Source organism: Capra hircus, chromosome 19, assembly GCF_001704415.2.
Source record: "Capra hircus breed San Clemente chromosome 19, ASM170441v1, whole genome shotgun sequence".
Classification (NCBI taxonomy): Eukaryota; Metazoa; Chordata; class Mammalia; order Artiodactyla; family Bovidae; genus Capra; species Capra hircus.
In genome coordinates, this window is record NC_030826.1 from 31,871,385 (window position 1) to 31,889,411 (window position 18,027).

An 18,027-nucleotide genomic window follows, 5' to 3' on the forward strand; every position below is an offset into this window, starting at 1 on the left:
ATTTTCTGAAGTGAATGTATGTTACTTTTATGACATGATTTTTTACCGCCCCCCCCTTTTCTCAAATGTAGGGTGAGAATACATACTTTTCATTTTATTTTTAAAAAGTTTTAATTGGAGCATTGGTTTATAATGTGTTAGTGTCAGGTATACAGCAAAGTGAATCAGTTACCCATATACATATATTCACTCTTTTTTAAGGTTCTTTTCCCGTATAGGCCATTGCAGAGCACTGAGTAGAATTCCCTATGCTATTCAGTGAGTTCTTATTGGTCATCTGCCTTACATACAGTAGTGTGAATATGTCAGTCCCTATCTCCCAGTTTATCCCTCCCGCTCCATCCCCTGGTAACCATGAGTTTGTTTTCTACCTCTGTACTCTACTTCTGTTTTGTAAATAAGTTTGTCTATATCTTTTTGTTTAGATTCCGTGTATAAGTTGTATCGTATGGTGTTTGTCTTTCTCTGTCTGACTTACCTCACTTAGTATAATAATCTCTGGGGCCATCTATGTTGCTGCAAGTGGCATTCTTTTATTCTCCTTTATGGCTGGGTAATATTCCTCTGTGTGTGTGTGTGTGTGTGTGTGTGTGTATGTGTATAAAGCATCTTCTTTATCCATCCCTCTGTTGCTAAACATATATGCTTATGAAAAGTAAACCGCAGGAAAATAAATTTCACAGAATTAGCCACTGGAGCACCTGTGCCCACAACATGAGCCGACCTCAGCTCCTTGGACCAGCAGGAAGTGGGTCCCTCAAGGATCCAGGTGCTGAGGACGGTCGTGGCTTCCGGGGTAAATATCCTCGTTCTTGTTTACGTGCCTTGTCAGCCTCCCCAGTTTTCATTTGTGCCCCTGAGCGCAGATTTAAACACCAAACTTGAACCTCATGATTCTCTGTGATTCTGACAAGGGTCAGAAACTAAACTTCTGGGTAAAATCACCTATCTCAATCAATTACATTCAAATGTGCTTTTGTGAAAGGTCTTTTCATAACACTGATACCTTTGAATTGATGGGCTTCCAGAGCGCTTGGAGAAGGAGTAAACAGTTTTTTTTGTTTTGTTTTACACAAGGTCCAATTCAGGAAAAATAAAAATGTTTATGAGCCACATTTTTCTCCCACCCAAAGTAAAACTAGCTTTTTAGAGTGCCATAGGGAAAAAAATATCTTTCTTATAAGCTATAAACTACTTGATCGAAAGAAGAGCAGATATAATGCTTGCCCTGCTTTTCAACCATTTGGGGTCTTCTTTCTCGAGCAGTGTGAGAAGTGACCCCAGGCAGCCCCCTCCCCCTGCCTCTGGAAGATTATGTTTCTGCCCAACAGGAACACTAGGGAGTCCAGCTCCATGGTGTGCAGCAGGAGAGGGAGGGACCAGGAGGTGGGACCGCGGGCACAGTCGCTCTGCAGGCAGGCTTGGCCTCAGAGAGGATGGCTGGAACCTTGGGGGAAGAGTAAACAAGGCCGTGGAGGTGAGGATGCAGGCGCTCAGAAGGAAAAAGCCGGACCAGGGAGGTGGTTACACGAGAGCAAAACTGGAGAGTCTACCTTGAAAAATGAGAGCGAAAATGGGGGGGAAGAAGTCAAGATGAGGGCATCCGTCACTCTTACAGAAGAGCGAAAGCTGTCTCTTGCAGGGCCGGAGTCTGAGAAGGCAGGAGAGGGGCTGCCACCATCACTCTGAAGATCGGGAAGGGAGATGAGCCCTGGAGGAGCCCCAGCTATGGGTCTTCAGGTGGGAGGGATGGAGAGGGGACAGGGCGGCTGAGCAGCCTCTAGGGGGCGTCACAGATGTGAGATGCAAAGGAGGTTGGGGGAAGGGGATGGCAACTCACTCTCAGATTGAACACACACCAAGTCTCGGGTATGGTTAGAGGGTCTCCATCACCGTTGCCAGGACAACATACCCCTCGGGTGGTCTCTCTTTCCATCAAGACTCCAATTTCATTGAGTTCCACCTGCAGGCCCAAGCAGTCACAGCTGGGGAGAGAGGGGTCAGTGCTGGTCCCCAGGTCAGTGTGGGAGCCAGGATTCTGCAAGGGTCCTACCCCCTTCACATGCCAGCACCTCGACACCCTCTGGTCTCCAGGAGGTGGGCTCTGCTGCCCTCCTGCCCCACCCCCAGCTCGTCTTATTCCTTGACGGGCAGGCGGGCAGTGTCCCAGACACAGGCCATGCCTGCAGGGGACAGACAACCGCCCTCGCCCTGATGGCCTCGCCAAAACCAGAGACCCTCGGAGCTGCGCACTGGCGACTCCCAGGTCCCTGTGGGCACATGCTGTGGCCTGGGAGTGAACCGTGACCTCTCCTCGGGGAAGCAGGCTCGAGCACCTGCTTAGATTGCTTCCGGAAGAATGAGGACAGGCAGGGTCTGGTGGACCCAGTTCATCCAGGCTCCCACAAAGCCTTTCACAAGATGCCACACAAAGTCCAGTTCAGAAAGCAGGCTCTGTTGAGGGCCAGGCTTGTAGTCATCTTTATGCTGTAGACGTTTATTTGACATACAGCTTTGTGCCACCTCTTTTGAAAGTCATGTGTCCATAAACCGTGCTCCGGCCCAGGAAGTGCCATCACTACAGACAGTCTCCTCGTTGTGTGGAGCTGGTGCCATGCTGAGCCTGTAATTTATTATACGTAGGTGTACTCAGACATGCTAGTCTTACCCATTATTGCTAACTGGGCCATGTTTTTAAATAAAGGATAAATAAATGGGGAGAACTCTGCCAGAAGTAAGATGCTGGTTGTGCCCATATCTTAAATACTGGTTTCCGAGGGGTTCATCCGTCACAACCACTTGCTTCCCACCAGCTGTGCAGCCGAACCATGTGCAGAACAGGCACAAATCGGGCAGCCCTCCCCTCAGCCCGGGGAGGAGGGGGTCATCATCGCTCCTGCCCAGATGAGCATGCGGAGGTCGAGACAACCCCCGGCCAGGGAGGGGTGGGGCAGGGCCTCCCTTCAAACCCAGTGTTCAGAGGCCTCTGCCCTCCTCGCTTTGTGAACCTCAGTTGGCAAACACAGAGGGAGCAGCTGTGCTCCGGCAGGCAAGTCCTTCCTCGTGTTAAATGACATCCAGAGGATGTCCTGGGCCCAGGAGGAGGCCAGGCCAGCACTGCCTCCAGCTCACTCCCCGCCCCAGGCCCAGTTGCCCCTGCTCGGCTCTGACCCCACACACTGACCCGTGTTCCCTGCTCTCTCTTCCAGCCCGCTGCTCGCCGTGTCATTCGCCACATGCTGTGCGGTTCCTGGAGTCGCTCTGCTGACCTGGGGCGTGAACCCACTCACGGGCGCCCTGGGCCTCTTCAACATTTTCCTGTACACCTGCTGCTACACCCCGCTCAAGAGGGTCAGCATCGCCAACACATGGGTGGGGGCAGTCGTGGGGGCCATCCCCCCCGTCATGGGCTGGACCGCAGCCACAGGCAGCCTGGATGCTGGTGAGTGTTTCAGCCTCTTTCTCCACAGGCCCAAGGCATGGGTCCCCCCACACCAGCTCCCATGGGTGGCCAGTGTGAGTCAGAGCCCGCTTCCTTCCCTGGGCTGCGGTACTTGGTGGCAGACGTTTTATTCTGTGCTAGTGCCTTGCCAGGGGCTTCCCCGGTGGCTCAGTGGTAAAGAATGCACCTGCCAATGCAGGAGACACAGGTTTGATCCCTGAATCTGGACGAGGAAATGGCAGCCCACTCCAGTATTTTTGCCTGGAGAATCCCATGGACAGAGGAGCCTGGTGGGCTACAGTCCATGGGGTCACAGGGAGTCAGACAGGACTTAGCAGCTAAACAGCAATGGCAGTCCTCTGGCAAGAGCACGAATGTGGCCAGGGGAGGCACCGGGTGCAGAGCCGCAGGGCGGCCGTGCGGCCTGGCCTGAGTGAGCAGACGCTCTCTGCACAGGGAACGGCTGGGAAGAAACGGGACGACACGGAGAACGAGAAGAAAGTGCCTGAAAGTCAGGAGCCAAGTGAGGCCTGTCTGCGGAGGGTCGGCCCACATCCTGAGGAGGTGTCGGGGCTGGGCCCCCGCCTGCCTGGCTCGGCAGACGCAGCCCCGTCAGCAGGTTTCTCCCTCCCCCAGAACCAGGTCATTTCCCCCTCTTCAGGGAGGACAGACTATTTTCATTAGTTTCTAATTTATTTTTATATGATTTGCTTAAATTGTTCATGCTGTCTACAATAAAACCATTGAAACGTTCCTCCAGGTTTTTGGCTGGGATGTCACGGCTAAATTTGTGGGGTGAAAATAGGTCCTTCTTACCATCTGTAAGGGAAGTTTCGCAGTCTAATTAGTCAAGTAATTAGTGTTCCTGACCGACACTTAGGAAGGAAGTGGTGAGGTTTCTTGCAGTCTGTGTAAGTACATATTTTTCAAATGAGCGATCAGAAGGCTGGTGACCATAAACCATTGCCCCAGAAGCCACATCCCTGAGACTTTCATAAAAGCCCTTACACTCCATCCTGGCGAGCTCACAAAGGCAAGGACACCTTCACTGGATGGCCTCTTAGAGAGGCTTTAATATCCTGTAATGGCGGAGTCTCACGAATCTGCAAATGTAATATCCTAACGTGTACTTGGCGGTCTGTTCTGTGACGAACCTGAAGCCAGAGTCTCTTGCGAGTGGGAGGCAGCGGTGGCCCTGGGGGAGGGGGCCTGGGTTTGGAACCCTGGCGCCCCCTTCCCCGCTTAGCTTTTTCCCTTCAGAACAGAACCTCACCTCCTCAGGTGGCCATCTCCTTGCCTCCCACATGAGGCTGTCACGGCCCGCCTCTCCCAGAGCTGTTGTGAAGACTCAGGGAGTTGTTGTTAAGTCTTCCTCATTCATAGAGATGGTGTATTAGTGCAGATGAAGGAAGGTCGTGAGATTTCATTCCTCTGCAGGCTCTGAGCAATTCCTAACTGTGACTTGGCTGTGGCTTTGCAGACAGGGAGATGTCTACTGGCTTAGCAGGGAAGAGCATTGGGGTCCATCGTTGTTTAGTCGCTAAGTCATATCCAACTCTTTGCAACCCCATGCTATCTCATCCTGTTACCCCCTTCTTCTTCTGCCCTCAATCTTTCCCAGCATCAGGGTCTCTTCCAATGAGTTGTCTTTTCACATCAAGTGGCCAAAGTATTAGAAGCTTCAGCTTCAGTATCAGTCCTTCCATTGGATATCCAGGGTTGAGTTCCTTTAGGATTGACTGGTTTGATCTCCTTGCTGTCTCAAGAGTTTTCTCCAACACCACAGTTTGAAAGCATCAGTTTTTAGCCCTCAGCCTTCTTTATGGTCCAACTCTCACATCTGTACATGACTGCTGGAAAAACCAAGTCACTAACAGGGTCCAATAGTGACCTCTGTCTTGGGTGAGGGAAGGGGGTGGAGGGCACAGATCTGGTATCCCTGGACTAGATGACATGTGAGTTTCTCCCCCAGTTTTCAATTGTAAACTTTTAAGTGTACATCTGGGCACCTCCTGCTCAGATTCCTGCTGCTCAGCTCTGCCTGGGGCCCCAACCTTGACCCAACTAGCCTCTCCCACCTCTCCACTCCAAGCCTTTCCAGTGATACCCAGACATTCGAAAGCAAGCAAGTGGCTCCCCAGCTCTGCCTCCCCCATGTGCTCCGTTCCTGCCTGGGTCCTGCTGCCCCAACATGTGGACGCCTGCGCCAGGCCACCTGCCCTGTTGGACGCAGCCCTGGGTCCTATTCAGTTTCCTCAAACCTGGCACAAGGAGCAAGGCACCCCAAACTTCCTTTTCTGTCTAGGGAACCCTAGCCCCAGGGCCAGGGTCAGGGCCAAGTGTGACAGCCCCAGGGGCAGGTACCTCTGGAGGGATGCAAGGGCAGTCAGTCTGCGGCCGTGGAGAACTCGGCCAGCTCTTTGTGCAGGGTCCAAGGACCCAGGTTCCCGCTGAAGGCTGGAGGCCCCATCATCCTCCCAGCAGTTTCCCGTGAGGAGCTTGGGCCTCTGGACATGTTGGCTCGAGCTGCGACCCCGGAGGCCAGAGAGCAAGCGCTCCTCAGGTCCTCCCACTTAGGACGCATGTCCAGGCAGAGCCCTTGTTCAGCCACAGTCTGGATCTGGCTAAACGGCTAGCAGTCATATTTAAAGTAAATTTTTTTCCTTGAATTTGAGTTATAGTGTTTCTGCAATCCAGATCTCATCATTTGTGTACAAACTCATTCACACAGAGCAGCTCGGGCTAGGCTGTGCTTTGTTTAGACCGCAGCCTGAGAATGCACATTCAGCCCTAAGCAACAAGCCTGCGGCTGCCTGGACTGACCCTGGTGTAGCACAGAGCAGCCTGACAGGCTGTGTAACCACACACACAGAGTCCTTCTGTGGCCTTTGAGACTGACTTCTGTTACATCCCTTCGCTATAGATCTCTAAGATGCACTGAGGGGCACACAGTAACGGCATGGTTTACTGCCCCCGGAATCCTAATCCACCACAGATCAGATCATACACCTAAAGCCTCATTGGGCTTTCCCAGATGGCTCAGTGGTAAAGAATCCACCTGCCAATGCAAGAGACATGAGTTTGATCCCTGGGTCAGGACGATCCCCTGGAGAAGGAAATGGGAACCGACTCCCGTATTCTTGCCTGGGAAAGCCAATGGACAGAGGAGCCTGGAGGGCTACAGTGGGGTCACAAAGCGTCAGACAACTTGGTGACTAAAACAGCAAAAACTCTTGTCAGGTTTATACAAAAAGAGTGATACTACTTAATGTGATGCTGCAGATTGCTTCAAAAGTCTCAAAACATTGATTTGATAGGCAGAGCCAACTCAAGCTAAGCCATAAATCTTTGAATGACCTGGATAAATGAAATAACGAATCAGTGAATAAGTACCTTCCATTTTAGAGATGGAAAAATTAACATATTCCGAAGCCAGTCACCAGGTATCAATCGACAAGTATTTCTTGAGCATCAGCTATGAGTACAGGAGAAAATGACACATACAAAAATAAGGCAGAATCTGAGAGAATATAGTTGAATGATTTGTATTGCTGGGACTTTAGGGACTAAGTTTTATATTTGATACAGTTTTGTCACCTTCTAGAACTGCATTTTCCAATATGGAAGGCACCAGCCAGAGTCCAAAACAATGGTTCTCAAACTTCAGTATACATCATTGTCCCTGGATGGAGGGCTTGTTAAAACTCAGGTTCCTGGGCCCTGCCCCCAGAGCTTTGATTCAGTAGATCTGGGATGGGGCCTGGGAACCTGCATTTCTAACAAGTTCCCACGTGATATTCATGCCCCTGATCCAGGGACCACATTTGAGAACCGCCAGTCTGAACAGACAGAACCCGAGAGCATTCTCACTGCTAGAATGCTCTGGAAACACCAAGGGATTTGGACCAAGGGCGTGGCAGATGCTCCTGTCACTGATGCGGTATCGGGGATGTTTCTGTTATCCACCAAGGTGGCCATCTCTCTTCTGGGTTCTTATCTTAGGGGTCGTGTTTGTTTGAAGGACCCCTTCTGAGGGGGGAAAAAATGCAGCCAGAAATCTTTCCTTTCTTCTGTGGTATCTCCAACCCTTCTTGTCTTTAAACCTCCAAAGACTGATCACCATGAGCAGCCGTGAGGATGGAGGTGTTTGGAAATCTCTGCTGAACTTGCTGCTGGGGGGCACGGTGGGGTGGCATTTGCAGAGATGGGCAAGGTGATGATAGAGGCTAGGCTGCTGGTCTCACCCCCCTGCTGAACCATCCCCACAGCCGACTCCATGCAGGGCCCTGAGAGATGCAGTCACCAAAACCCAGTCCAGTTCCCACGGACTCCTCCTGTCTCAGCATCTTCAGGGGGAGGCAGGCAGGCGATCACTGAGCAGAGAGCTTTAGTGGGGCCTCTGGGCTCTCGTAAATTGGTGCCCCGAGTCTGTGCACAAAGACTTTAGAGCCAAGTGACTTCTGAGATAAGTCATGGCCCATTTACTTGAAGAGGGGAAGTGCTTTCCAAGAGAAGAGAGCGTGTGCACAGGGGCCGGGAGGCATGAGTGCCTACATGGGAACGTCATCCATGCCCTCCCTACTCCAGCTCACTTTCCCCAGCTGGCCAGCGAGGACTTCACACTCCAGCCCCAGCACTCTATAGACACTGCCCCTGACCATGCAGACCTGTGCGAAAGCCCTTTCCTGGGGCTCGGTGGACAGTGATCGCAAGTGAGGGGCTGCAGCTGGGGGCCATGTGCAATGGGGATCCCCAAGCCTCACCTTGAAGGTCCTGCCTTGAAGGAACTGGCCACCCCGTTGGGAGGAAAGATACCAGATTAAATAGCTGCAGAAAACAGTGCTCCACAGATGGCTGACGGAGTAAAGAAATCCCATGTTTGGAATCACCCTTCCCCCTTCTTAGCATCTAATCCTTTCCCCTGGTGGTTCAGATGGTAAAGTGTCTGCCTGCAACGCGGGAGACCTGGGTTCCATCCCTGGGTCGGGAAGATCCCCTGGAGAAGGAAGTGGCAACCCACCCCAGTACTCTTGCCTGGAAAATTCCATGGACTGAGGAGCCTGGTAGGCTACAGTCCATGGGGTCACAAAGAGTCGGACACGACTGAGCAACTTCACCTCACTTCTTAGCATCTGGATCTTTCTGTGGTTTTGTGGTGGCCACGGGGCTATCAAGACCTCAAGGCCCCGAGCACTGAAGGGCCTGCTGTCTGGCCTCCAGCAAAGATGTAAGATAAGCGTGAAGACAGCCCTGGGCTCTAGTTTCTTCTCCCCACGACGGGATCATTGCTGTTTGCTTTGTTTTCATCACACGTGAGAGAGAACTTCTCCCGGTGGTGGTCTCAGTGCCCCAGTGGTGAGGGTACAAAGCCTGTGCTGACCTGCCCCTTGGGAATCCAGCCCAGGGTGGGAGGGGTGATTGTGAGGCAGGACTGGGGTCCAGGTGGAAGGTGAAGACAAACAGATTAATGGGTGGAAACTGTAAAAGCTAAACAAACACTAGGTGTTCTTGGTGTCTGCTGTTTTGCAGCTGCCCAAAGAACGGTAAACAGGTGGCTCTTCTCTCCCAGGGGAAGTTTGGTTTCAGAGGGGCCAGGCCCAGCCAGGGTTCAGCTTGAAAACACTCTTTTGTGCCATTAAAGGAGACCACGGCAAGGGGTTTTTCCTGTGTCCGTTCTCCTCCGAGACCCTTCCTCCCACCTGCCCAATGACTTTACTGCCTTTTTTTTTTTTTTTTTTTTGGCTCCATTGCTGTTAGGAGAAAATATTAAAAATGCTTACCACCTAAAACTCAGGAAGACTGAGTAAGAGGGCCAGTGCCTAGCACAGCCAGCTCGCTATCTGAGCATGGAAGTGCTTGGTTTGACTCTGCAAGCAGTGGCCAGCGAGGAGAGTGCTGACCTGAGGGCCATAGGGAGGGTCGAGGGGGGAGGGGACCGTGGGTGAGGGCCCGACAGCAGACACTCTGGCTCTGGAGCCACACGCATTAGCCTCTCGACAGTGTTTACCTCCAGAGACTGTCTAGTTTATCTCAGAGGCTTCAGGCTAAAGTCCCTGCCCTCCCCTCCTCCTCCACGCCAAAGCCACCTCTCTTCCCATTGCCCACCCCACCCCCACCCCCCATTTCTTAAAAAGGCTCAGATTCTGTTTTGTCATATCCCTAAGTTTGAGTAAGTCCCAGGTCTTGGGAGTTCATGGGATGGGTCTGGTGACTGGCTCGTAGAGGTTTGTGACTTGCCTTTGGTCTGTAATTCCGATGTCGTTGTGTGGTTGACATTAATTATGTCAGCCAACTTTCAGATACAGATGAGGACTGGGGAACAAGCTCTTATCAGGAAGTGACACTCGACAGATGGATGGTTCTAGTAACAAAAAGAGAATGAGGATTCTTAGCCCCTGCTGGTAAACTACAAAATGTTAGATACTGTCTTACCTTATTTACCTCCTTTATTCTAGGATAAGAAGGTAGGACAGAATTCATTCACTCATTCATTCCGCAAATATTTATTGAGGGCTTACCAGTACCAGCTGCCGTTTAACCCAGGCACTTTTGAAGATTCTCTTTAAAATGCTGCCTCGCTGCAAAATCAAGACTAGAAAACAAGTAAGCTCCTTTTGTGTGAGGTATTTCCATATCTAGCCTTAGATTGATTAAGATAAATGAAATTTCTAAAGACAGGGTGAACAGGGAACATTACAGGAATATTAGCAAACCAAACAATACTTAGAGCTCTATTGTCTTCAAAGCCGAAAAAACAAACTCCTAAGCAGGGAGGGATGAGAAACACACTGCGAGCCGGAGGTCAGCAGTATAACTGGTGACCGGTGGGTACACAGCGTCCGGCCTTGTCACCCCTGGGTCACATAGCTGGTCAGGATCACAGGAGCTGGGCCTCGGCAGACGCCGCCCGGCCCAGAGTACAGAGTCAGTTCTGTGCAGCAAACAGATTGGTGTTTGTGGATAAAGGGCCAGACCTTTGAGTGTGAGCTGAGGTGTGGGGAGCAGGTGAGGAAACCCCCGGGGACTGGGAGGAAGGGGAGGGAAGCCCTGACTTTCTGGGAGTCAGGGTTCTGTGCTGCCTCTGCTCTCGGCTTCGCTTCAAACAAAACTGAGGGGCTGCTCGTGGATGGCGGGCGGGGACCGCCGGGGTGGGGGGCGGGGAAGGGGGAGCATCTCCCCCTACTGCCTAGCCTCTCCATCCCTCTCTGTCCCTTCCGGAGAACCTTCAAGGGCAGGCGGCCTCTGCCGACCCCGTTTCTTACTCTCAGGGGGCTTTTCACCTCCCCTGTGTTGCCATGCCCCTTCTGCAGCATCCTGGAGGCTCGTCACACGGGAGAGGCTGATCGGTCTCATGGGCGCCTTCGTGTTCACCCTCGGAAACAAGGCTTCAAAATCGCTGGCCGTGAAGCTTCAGGCTTGGCCAAGCCCACCCCCCAGCCAGCCCCCGGTTTACATGAGCCATCACCCCGAAGCTCCCAAGGGGTGGGGGCCGCGTGGAGAGGGAGCCCCTTGTCGGGGAGGGAGGGCCCCGGAGCCCAGCACAGGCTTCTCCGGGGCCGCGTCTCTTCCTCCTTTCAAGGCCGTGCGTGGACAATGGCTGGGGTCGGAGTGGAAAGGGCCGAATGAGAGCCCACAGGGCAGCAGAGAAAGTGAGCGAGCTGCAGCCACTGCAGCCCGTTCGGAAGGGACTGGTTTCTGGAAGAGTTCCGACAGAGCTGGAGCTCCAGCTTGGAGCATCTCGTCTCCGCTGTGTTGGGAACTCGCTCGGCTGGGACCACCTTGACTTGGTTTGCCACAAAGCACAGAAGTGCCTCACGCTGTGGGCCCCAGCACAGGGTGGGGCTCTCCGCACGTTAGGGCAGTGTGCAGGTGGCTGAGAGAGGCTTTGAGCTGGGAAGACTCTGGCTGGCCTTGCTCACCTAGGTGCCCCCCTAATCGGGGAGGGGCCGGGAGATACGGGTTCTCCTCACGTCCACACACACATCACAGTCGGCGAGCTCCCGCGTTCTCTGTGTGTGCGGAGGGAAGGAAGGCAGGCCTCGGACCTTCTCCGGAATTGCCTGCAAACAGGATCGTAGAGTCGCCCATCCTCTGGAGAGTCGTAGGCACAGTTGCGGCAACCATCACAGACTGCCGTATTCTGCGTATTCATCGACCCACAGATATTTGCTTAAAAGAAAGGAAGCAGACATGCCTTCTGGATATGATTAAACCCAGTAGATACAAAGATTCTGCAGCTAGGCAGGAAAATGAGGAAATACATTGACAAGAAGAACATGCATGGCTTCTGTGAACTGACTGAAACGCAGAGACCATCTTCAGATCTCAGGTCACATATCACCTCTTCCAGGAAGCCCTCCCTGATCTCCCCAGGGCCGACTGAGGTCTTGCTCCTGTGAGCTCCTCTCAAGCCCTGCACTGAAGGTGATATCCCCCGGCCTGAGCCTCCTGTGTTGTCTCTGTCCTTGGGCAGACTCTAGCAGAAAGAGGGCCTCGAGGGCAGACCACGCCTGCCCTACAGTGGGTGTGCAGTCAATATCTGTCATCACAGAACACAAGCCCAATACAAGCTGACTGCCCTGTCAGGGGCAGGGCGAGGGTGAGCAGAGGCCTTCGAGTCAGGAAACTGAGGGCTTTATGTTTCCCCCACACGGAAGGTGGGTTCCCCCAAGGCCCCTGGACTAATTCCAGGCTTCCTGTGCTTGCTCGCCTTATCTCGATGGAGACAGTCATTTGTTTCACATCTTTCATAGGAGCTGAGGCTGCTGCAGCCGGTGGAGGAGAACTGTGCGGGGCTGGGGATGTGTGATTACAATCCATTAAGGCTAAGCTGTGATTTCTAAAGCTCTTTTCATTTGTGACAGGAGCCAAACCCCTACCCCAATTTCCTCCCCCCTGGAGGAAGCAGCATGCTACTCTTAGGAAAATGATTTTTTAAAAAATTATGTTATTTTAAGGAGAAGTATAACTGAAAATGTGTATTGAGCAAAACAGAACACTCCAGCTGGCACATGAAAAAAGAGGGCTTTCGAGAAAGACAAGCAAGACTCCACGTGGGAGCCTGATGTTTCTACCGTTTCCAGGCTGGTTTCCCAGCTGCACTTCCCATTTCAAGAGCAGCACAGCTCCTGAGCCCTGGCTTACCTGTCCCCTCCCCCGCCTCTACATGATCGCGATGCCAGTCCCCAGGGGACACAACTTGGTCCTGTTGGTGCCCCTTGGGCTGGCGCTGTGCTCAGAGCCTCCCAGTGGCCAGTGCCCCAAGGACCAGTCACACTGCCTCCTCCATGCTGGTCCCTCCGACATCCGGGGACGGCTCTACTTTGCCATCAGACCACGAGGGAGAAGCTGGCCTTCTGTCGCTCTGATTTCCACTTCACTTGTACCTGGGTGGTCCACCCTTGCCTTCTGTCTCGGCTAATTCCCTGAGGGTGCTCACTGTCAAAAAGAATATCGTCTGTGTGTTTGTAGGAGAACAAACTTTTTTTTTTAAGGTGCCAGCACTCTTATCTTAATGAACCAACTTTCTCCATCCAACAAGCCTTCCTCTCCTCCCAAATGTGGCCAACATTCTGATGACCACCAGGCATGCGTGTGTGCGCCAAGTCTCTTTAGTCATGTCTGACTCTTTGCGACCCCATGGACTGTAGCCCACCAGGCTCCTCTGTCCATGAGATTCTCCAGGCAAGAATACTGGAGTGGGTTGGCCTGCCTTCCTCCAGGGGATCTTCCCGACTCGGCGATTGAACCCACACCTCCCATGTCTCCTGCATTGGCAGGCGGGTTCTTTACCACCAGTGCCACCTGGGAAGCCCGACCACCAGGCAGAGTCCCCTGCTGCCAGTGTCAGTCTCTGTTTGGCAACAACTTTGTAGGAGAAGGTGGCAGGGGTGCAGAAGAGCCTCAGGCGAGTTGATTAATCTTTCTCATCTGTGAGGTGAGGGCAGCCCTGCCTGTAGGAAGGTGCTGGGAGCATGAGAGCCCGGATGTGTTTCCTCTCCACGGGGCCTGTGGACGAGCCGCCAGGTCTTCACGGGGCAGATGTCTGATGGGCAAACTTAAGACAGCCTCTGAGAAAACCTCCACGTCTCCACCAAGAACTGTGCGTGTCCCGCGCCTGGAGGAAAGGCATCAGCGTCTGCCCCCGTCACCCCTCCTTGGTGACCCCTGCACTGGGGGAGATGCCCCCCCATCTGGGGATGCAGGTGCCCCGTGACCCAGCCCCACCCTCACCAGCCTGTCTACACACACACACACACAGCCTGACCGCAGCCTTCACGTCGCCCCAGACACACTTGAGCCACCCTGCGCAGGATGGTGGAGTTGGTCGTGGCTCTCCGTCACCTTTGGGAAGGTCTTCCCTGAGCAGTCACTCCCAGGTCCTGCATCCTGCCGCCCTATTTGAGTCTCTGAGTCGCAGCCATCAGTGTCACTGCATTGTGCGCTCCCTGCCCGCTGGACTCCTTGCTGGCCGCTTCCTCTCTGGCATCCAGGGTCATCCCCAGTGGGTGGCAGGCGCCATCCTTTCTTTGCCAGCAGATTCAACAAATAGAAGCTGCTTCTTTTGCTGTTCAGGTTGGAGAGTGTTCTCATGAACTAAGATGTATATGTGCTAGTTACAGATAGGGTCAGAATGGATGGGGGGACTTGACAGCCTGCCCAGACCATGCTGGCCTCTCAGTAGGCACTCAGGGAACACGTCCTGTGTGCGGAGAGGAGGAATGAACCTGAGCTGTCTTCCCAGGAGTGGCTGCAGCCCCCTGGGGAGACGCGGCCCCAGTGTAGCGGGGGAACCAGGGTGAAAATCAGACATGCTCCTGCCGAGTTCCTCCTTCACCTCTTGTCAGAGAACTTAGCATCGCCTGATCTGTTTGCTTCATGAGGACTATGTGTTATTTTAGTCGCTCGTGTCCAACTCTTTGTGACTCTGTGCACTGTAGCCCACCAGGCACTTCTGTCCATGGAATTTCCCAGTCAAGAATCTGGAATGGGTTGCCATTTCCTTCTCCAGGAGATCATCCCAACCCAGGGATTGAACCTGGGTCTCCCACATTGCAGGCAGATTCTGAGCCACCGGGGAGCCCTTATGAGGATTATAAAATCTGCCTAAAGTCCTGCAGTCACATTAAGTCAGGTGACAGAGTGTCTGTTAGTAGGAGGTGCTCAGTAACTGGTAGCCTTCACCCCAGGGTGTTTTAGGGAAGACCCAGCTCCAGAGAAGAGATGCTCAGCTGTTCACCTGTCCTAAAAAACTGCAGATGACAGGCAGGTGTCTGCCCTGCCTTGGGCACAGTGCCTCTGTGCCACTCTGGGTTCTCCACTCCCGCTGTGGAGTACTCCCGCCTCCCGGTGATGCAGGCCATTACCCATGTGCCCCGTCCGTGGCGCCCACCCCCGCATCTCCCGGGCTGCCCACGGCACTCCGGTTCTGTCTGTGGTGCCCAGTAGGGAGCTTCCAGGAGGGTCCTTCCACCTCTCACCCAAGCCCCTCACTCGCAAGCCAGCTGGGGGAAGCAGAGAGAAAAGCTCAGCCCAGCGTTCTCACCGGGACAGTGCTGCCCTTGAACGTGTCCTCCCTTGTCGTGGTGTGGGCACATGGCGGGGGGGGGGGGGGGGCGGACGGGGGCGGGCAGGAGCCGCAGGTGCTCAGCCCCATGGGAACCCAGGTGCCCGCCTCCCGCCCCCGCCGCGAGGACGTGGGAGAGGATTCAGCGCCCCAGCTCGTCTCCTCCTCCATCTCCATCTCAGCCTCTGAGCAGAGGACCGGGGCGAGGCTGGGAGTGTGGTGGGAGGGGGCGCAGCACTCAGGCTGGGCCGCAGCCGTGGGGGGCGGAAGGGATACCTGTGTAAACCTCTGACGACAGCCTGTGTTGCTTCCCCACCTCCCCCGCCTCCCCTTCCATGCAGGGGCCTGTCTTCTGGGAGGAATCCTCTACTCCTGGCAGTTCCCTCACTTCAACGCGCTGAGCTGGGGCCTCCGCGAGGACTACTCCCGGGGCGGCTACTGCATGATGTCCGTCACCCACCCGGCCCTGTGCCGGCGCGTCGCCCTGCGCCACTGCCTGGCATTGCTCGCCATGTGCGCCGCTGCGCCCGCCCTGGACGTCACCACCTGGACCTTCCCGGTCATCGCCCTGCCCATCAACCTGTACATCTCCTACCTAGGCTTCCGGTTCTACCGGGACGCGGACCGGAAGAGCTCCCGGAAGCTGTTCTTCTGCAGCCTCTGGCACCTGCCTCTGCTCCTGCTGCTGATGCTCACCTGCAAGCGGCGGGCGGGGGAGGAGGGCACGGGGGCGCCGCAGAGCTGACGGCCGCCCACTCTGGGAAAAGCAGGAGACGTCCAGGGAGATGCGCAGGGTTTCGGTCTTTTTTTTTTTTTTTCCACTCTGCTGTTAGGCAAGAAATATTTCGGTTATTCCAAAGCACCAGGAGCAAACTCGCTGCGTTTGAAACGACGCTGTAAAATAATTTGGTGCTCAGTGACCACTGGACAACTTTTTTCATGGTGATATCCAAAATGTTCCCCAAATGAGAATCGGGGTGGCTCTGTAGATTGACACAAGGAGAGGATGGGGTTTTTGTTTGCTTGTTTTCCTTTGAGGGTTGTTACAGAGGCCTTCCTCCGACCCCACCACTTGGTTCGTCTTCTCCCTCAGGTCGAAGTGCAGGTTCACCTTGCTTCTCGGCCCTCCCCACCTGCCGGCCAGGGAGGCCAGACAAGGTGCTCACTCGCACGCTGGTATCTGTGGTTCCGTGGCCTATGGTCCCTCACAGGCTGCGTCAGAGTAGATGCAGCTGCTGGCCGCAGCCCCCCTTCTGAATGAGCCGGGCCCAGCTCCCTCTGCCCCACATTTTCAGCCTCATACCCCCTCAAAGGCTAATAGAACACCAAGTACTGGCTGCCGCCCACCTTCTCAGGGAGGATTCAAACGGTTACCTGGGAATCTCAGACCGGCCCTTGTCCTCATCCTGGTAGGTAGCATTTCAGAAACCCCAGGAACCGAGGGCATCTTTGAAGTCCACTGTACCACACAGGTGGTGTCAGAACGGTTCCTTCTAGAAGGGGCATGCTAGACTTAAAGCCAGAAGCCCCTCCGGCTCTGACCCACCTGTCCCTCTTCAACCACTGCTGCAGTCGTCAGCTGGGCTCAGGGTCCAGTGAGAAGGGAAGTCAGAAGGGCTGAGCTGGCCGGCCAGCCCTCACTGCTCACATCCTTGTTCCTTTGGTGAAAAACACATTTCCACCCTGCTATCTTCAGGACTCAGAAATTAGCCTCCACACAGCCAGCGGCTTGGAGAGGCAGAAGCAAGAGCCAGACCCGTGGTGGGGATGCTTCTGGTCGCCGCCCCCCTCCCCCCGGGGTGGGGGGAGGGCGGTGCATGGGTCCCTGCAGGCAGGGGTGGCCTCCAACACCAGCGGTTCCCCCAGCCTCCCAAGTCCGCCTCATCATCCAGTTATCGGATGTCCCATTTGCCCCAGGGCCTTGAAGCTTAACAGGGTGTTTTAGTTACTCTGTCTCCGGGGCACTGCTGCCCTGGGAGGATTTATTTGGGAGTTTCAGCCACATTCAAACAACCCTGGCAATATGTCCTTCTCTGCCCAAAGCGATTGCAGGTAGCATCTGATTTTCTACTGCACTTACTTGGCTGTGTTCAGGTCGCGCTGTGGGAACTGACAAAGTCGCGTCTGGCGGGCGTCCCCAGCCCAAAGATCTGTAAGGCGCGTGGGTTCTCTCTGCTGCAATAAACCTGCGCCGCGAGCCGAAGTGTGTGTGGCGTCATTCCACTCCGTCTGTTGCTCCTGGCAGAACCGGCGACACTGGGCTGGCTGTCACGAGCGGCCATGGGACCAGCAGGCGCGTGGGTGGGAACGAGCAGCCGGCGCGCCTGAAGGAACCCCCCGCCCCCACCCTCCGCTCAGTCACCCAGTCTCCCTTCCATCGCCCTGGAAGTGGGCCTGGGGGCCTCCCCACCTCCTGACCCGTTGTTCTGCTCGGAATATACAGTGCCCGCTGCACGATGAGCAGCGCCCCTGCTCCTCGGCGCTCAGACCCCAGGACCACTGAGAACCTTCCGCGCGAACCCCTCACTGTCCCGCCCTCGTCGCTCTCACACCTCCCAGGGGCCACCCTCCGAGGACCACCTTCCCAAACCCTGTCCCCTGGTCCTCACGGGAATGTGGAATTCACACTCCCAGGAGCCCAGACCGCTGCTCGCTCATCCAGGCCTCTGGACATCCTGAGGCTTCACCTGTAGAGCCGGGGGCTCTGGCCCTGACCGTTGACCGCCAGCACTCGCCAGGCGGATGAAGCCTGGGCGCCCGAGCATCCTCTCGGCAGGTCTCTGGGTAAGTCTGCCGTCCATGCTGGGGCGGCACGAGCACGTGCAGAGGGCCTCCTAAGACTCAAGGCTAAAGACAGGAAGGTCTGAGTTTGCTCACCTCAGAGTTTCCCTGCCCATGTCGGGAGCCCAGCCTGGGACGCACTGTCTGGACGTGAGTGTCACTCAGCCATAAGGCCATCAGGCCCCCAGGCTGCAAGGGTAGAGGGGCTACGCAGGCAGGATCAGGAGCCTGAGCTTCA

General features: G+C 54.7%; 1 protein-coding gene across 1 annotated transcript in view; it reads left to right on the forward strand.

Moving 5' to 3' along the window:
• Positions 1–17,209, forward strand: part of LOC102176914 (protoheme IX farnesyltransferase, mitochondrial) — a 109,030-nt gene extending 91,821 nt beyond the window's left edge. Inside the window, exons 6-7 of the mRNA XM_018064681.1 lie at positions 3,210–3,442; positions 15,350–17,209. Of these exons, the coding sequence (XP_017920170.1) occupies positions 3,210–3,442; positions 15,350–15,753 (637 nt within the window). The 3' untranslated portion in view covers positions 15,754–17,209. The remainder of the gene's footprint in view (positions 1–3,209; positions 3,443–15,349) is intronic.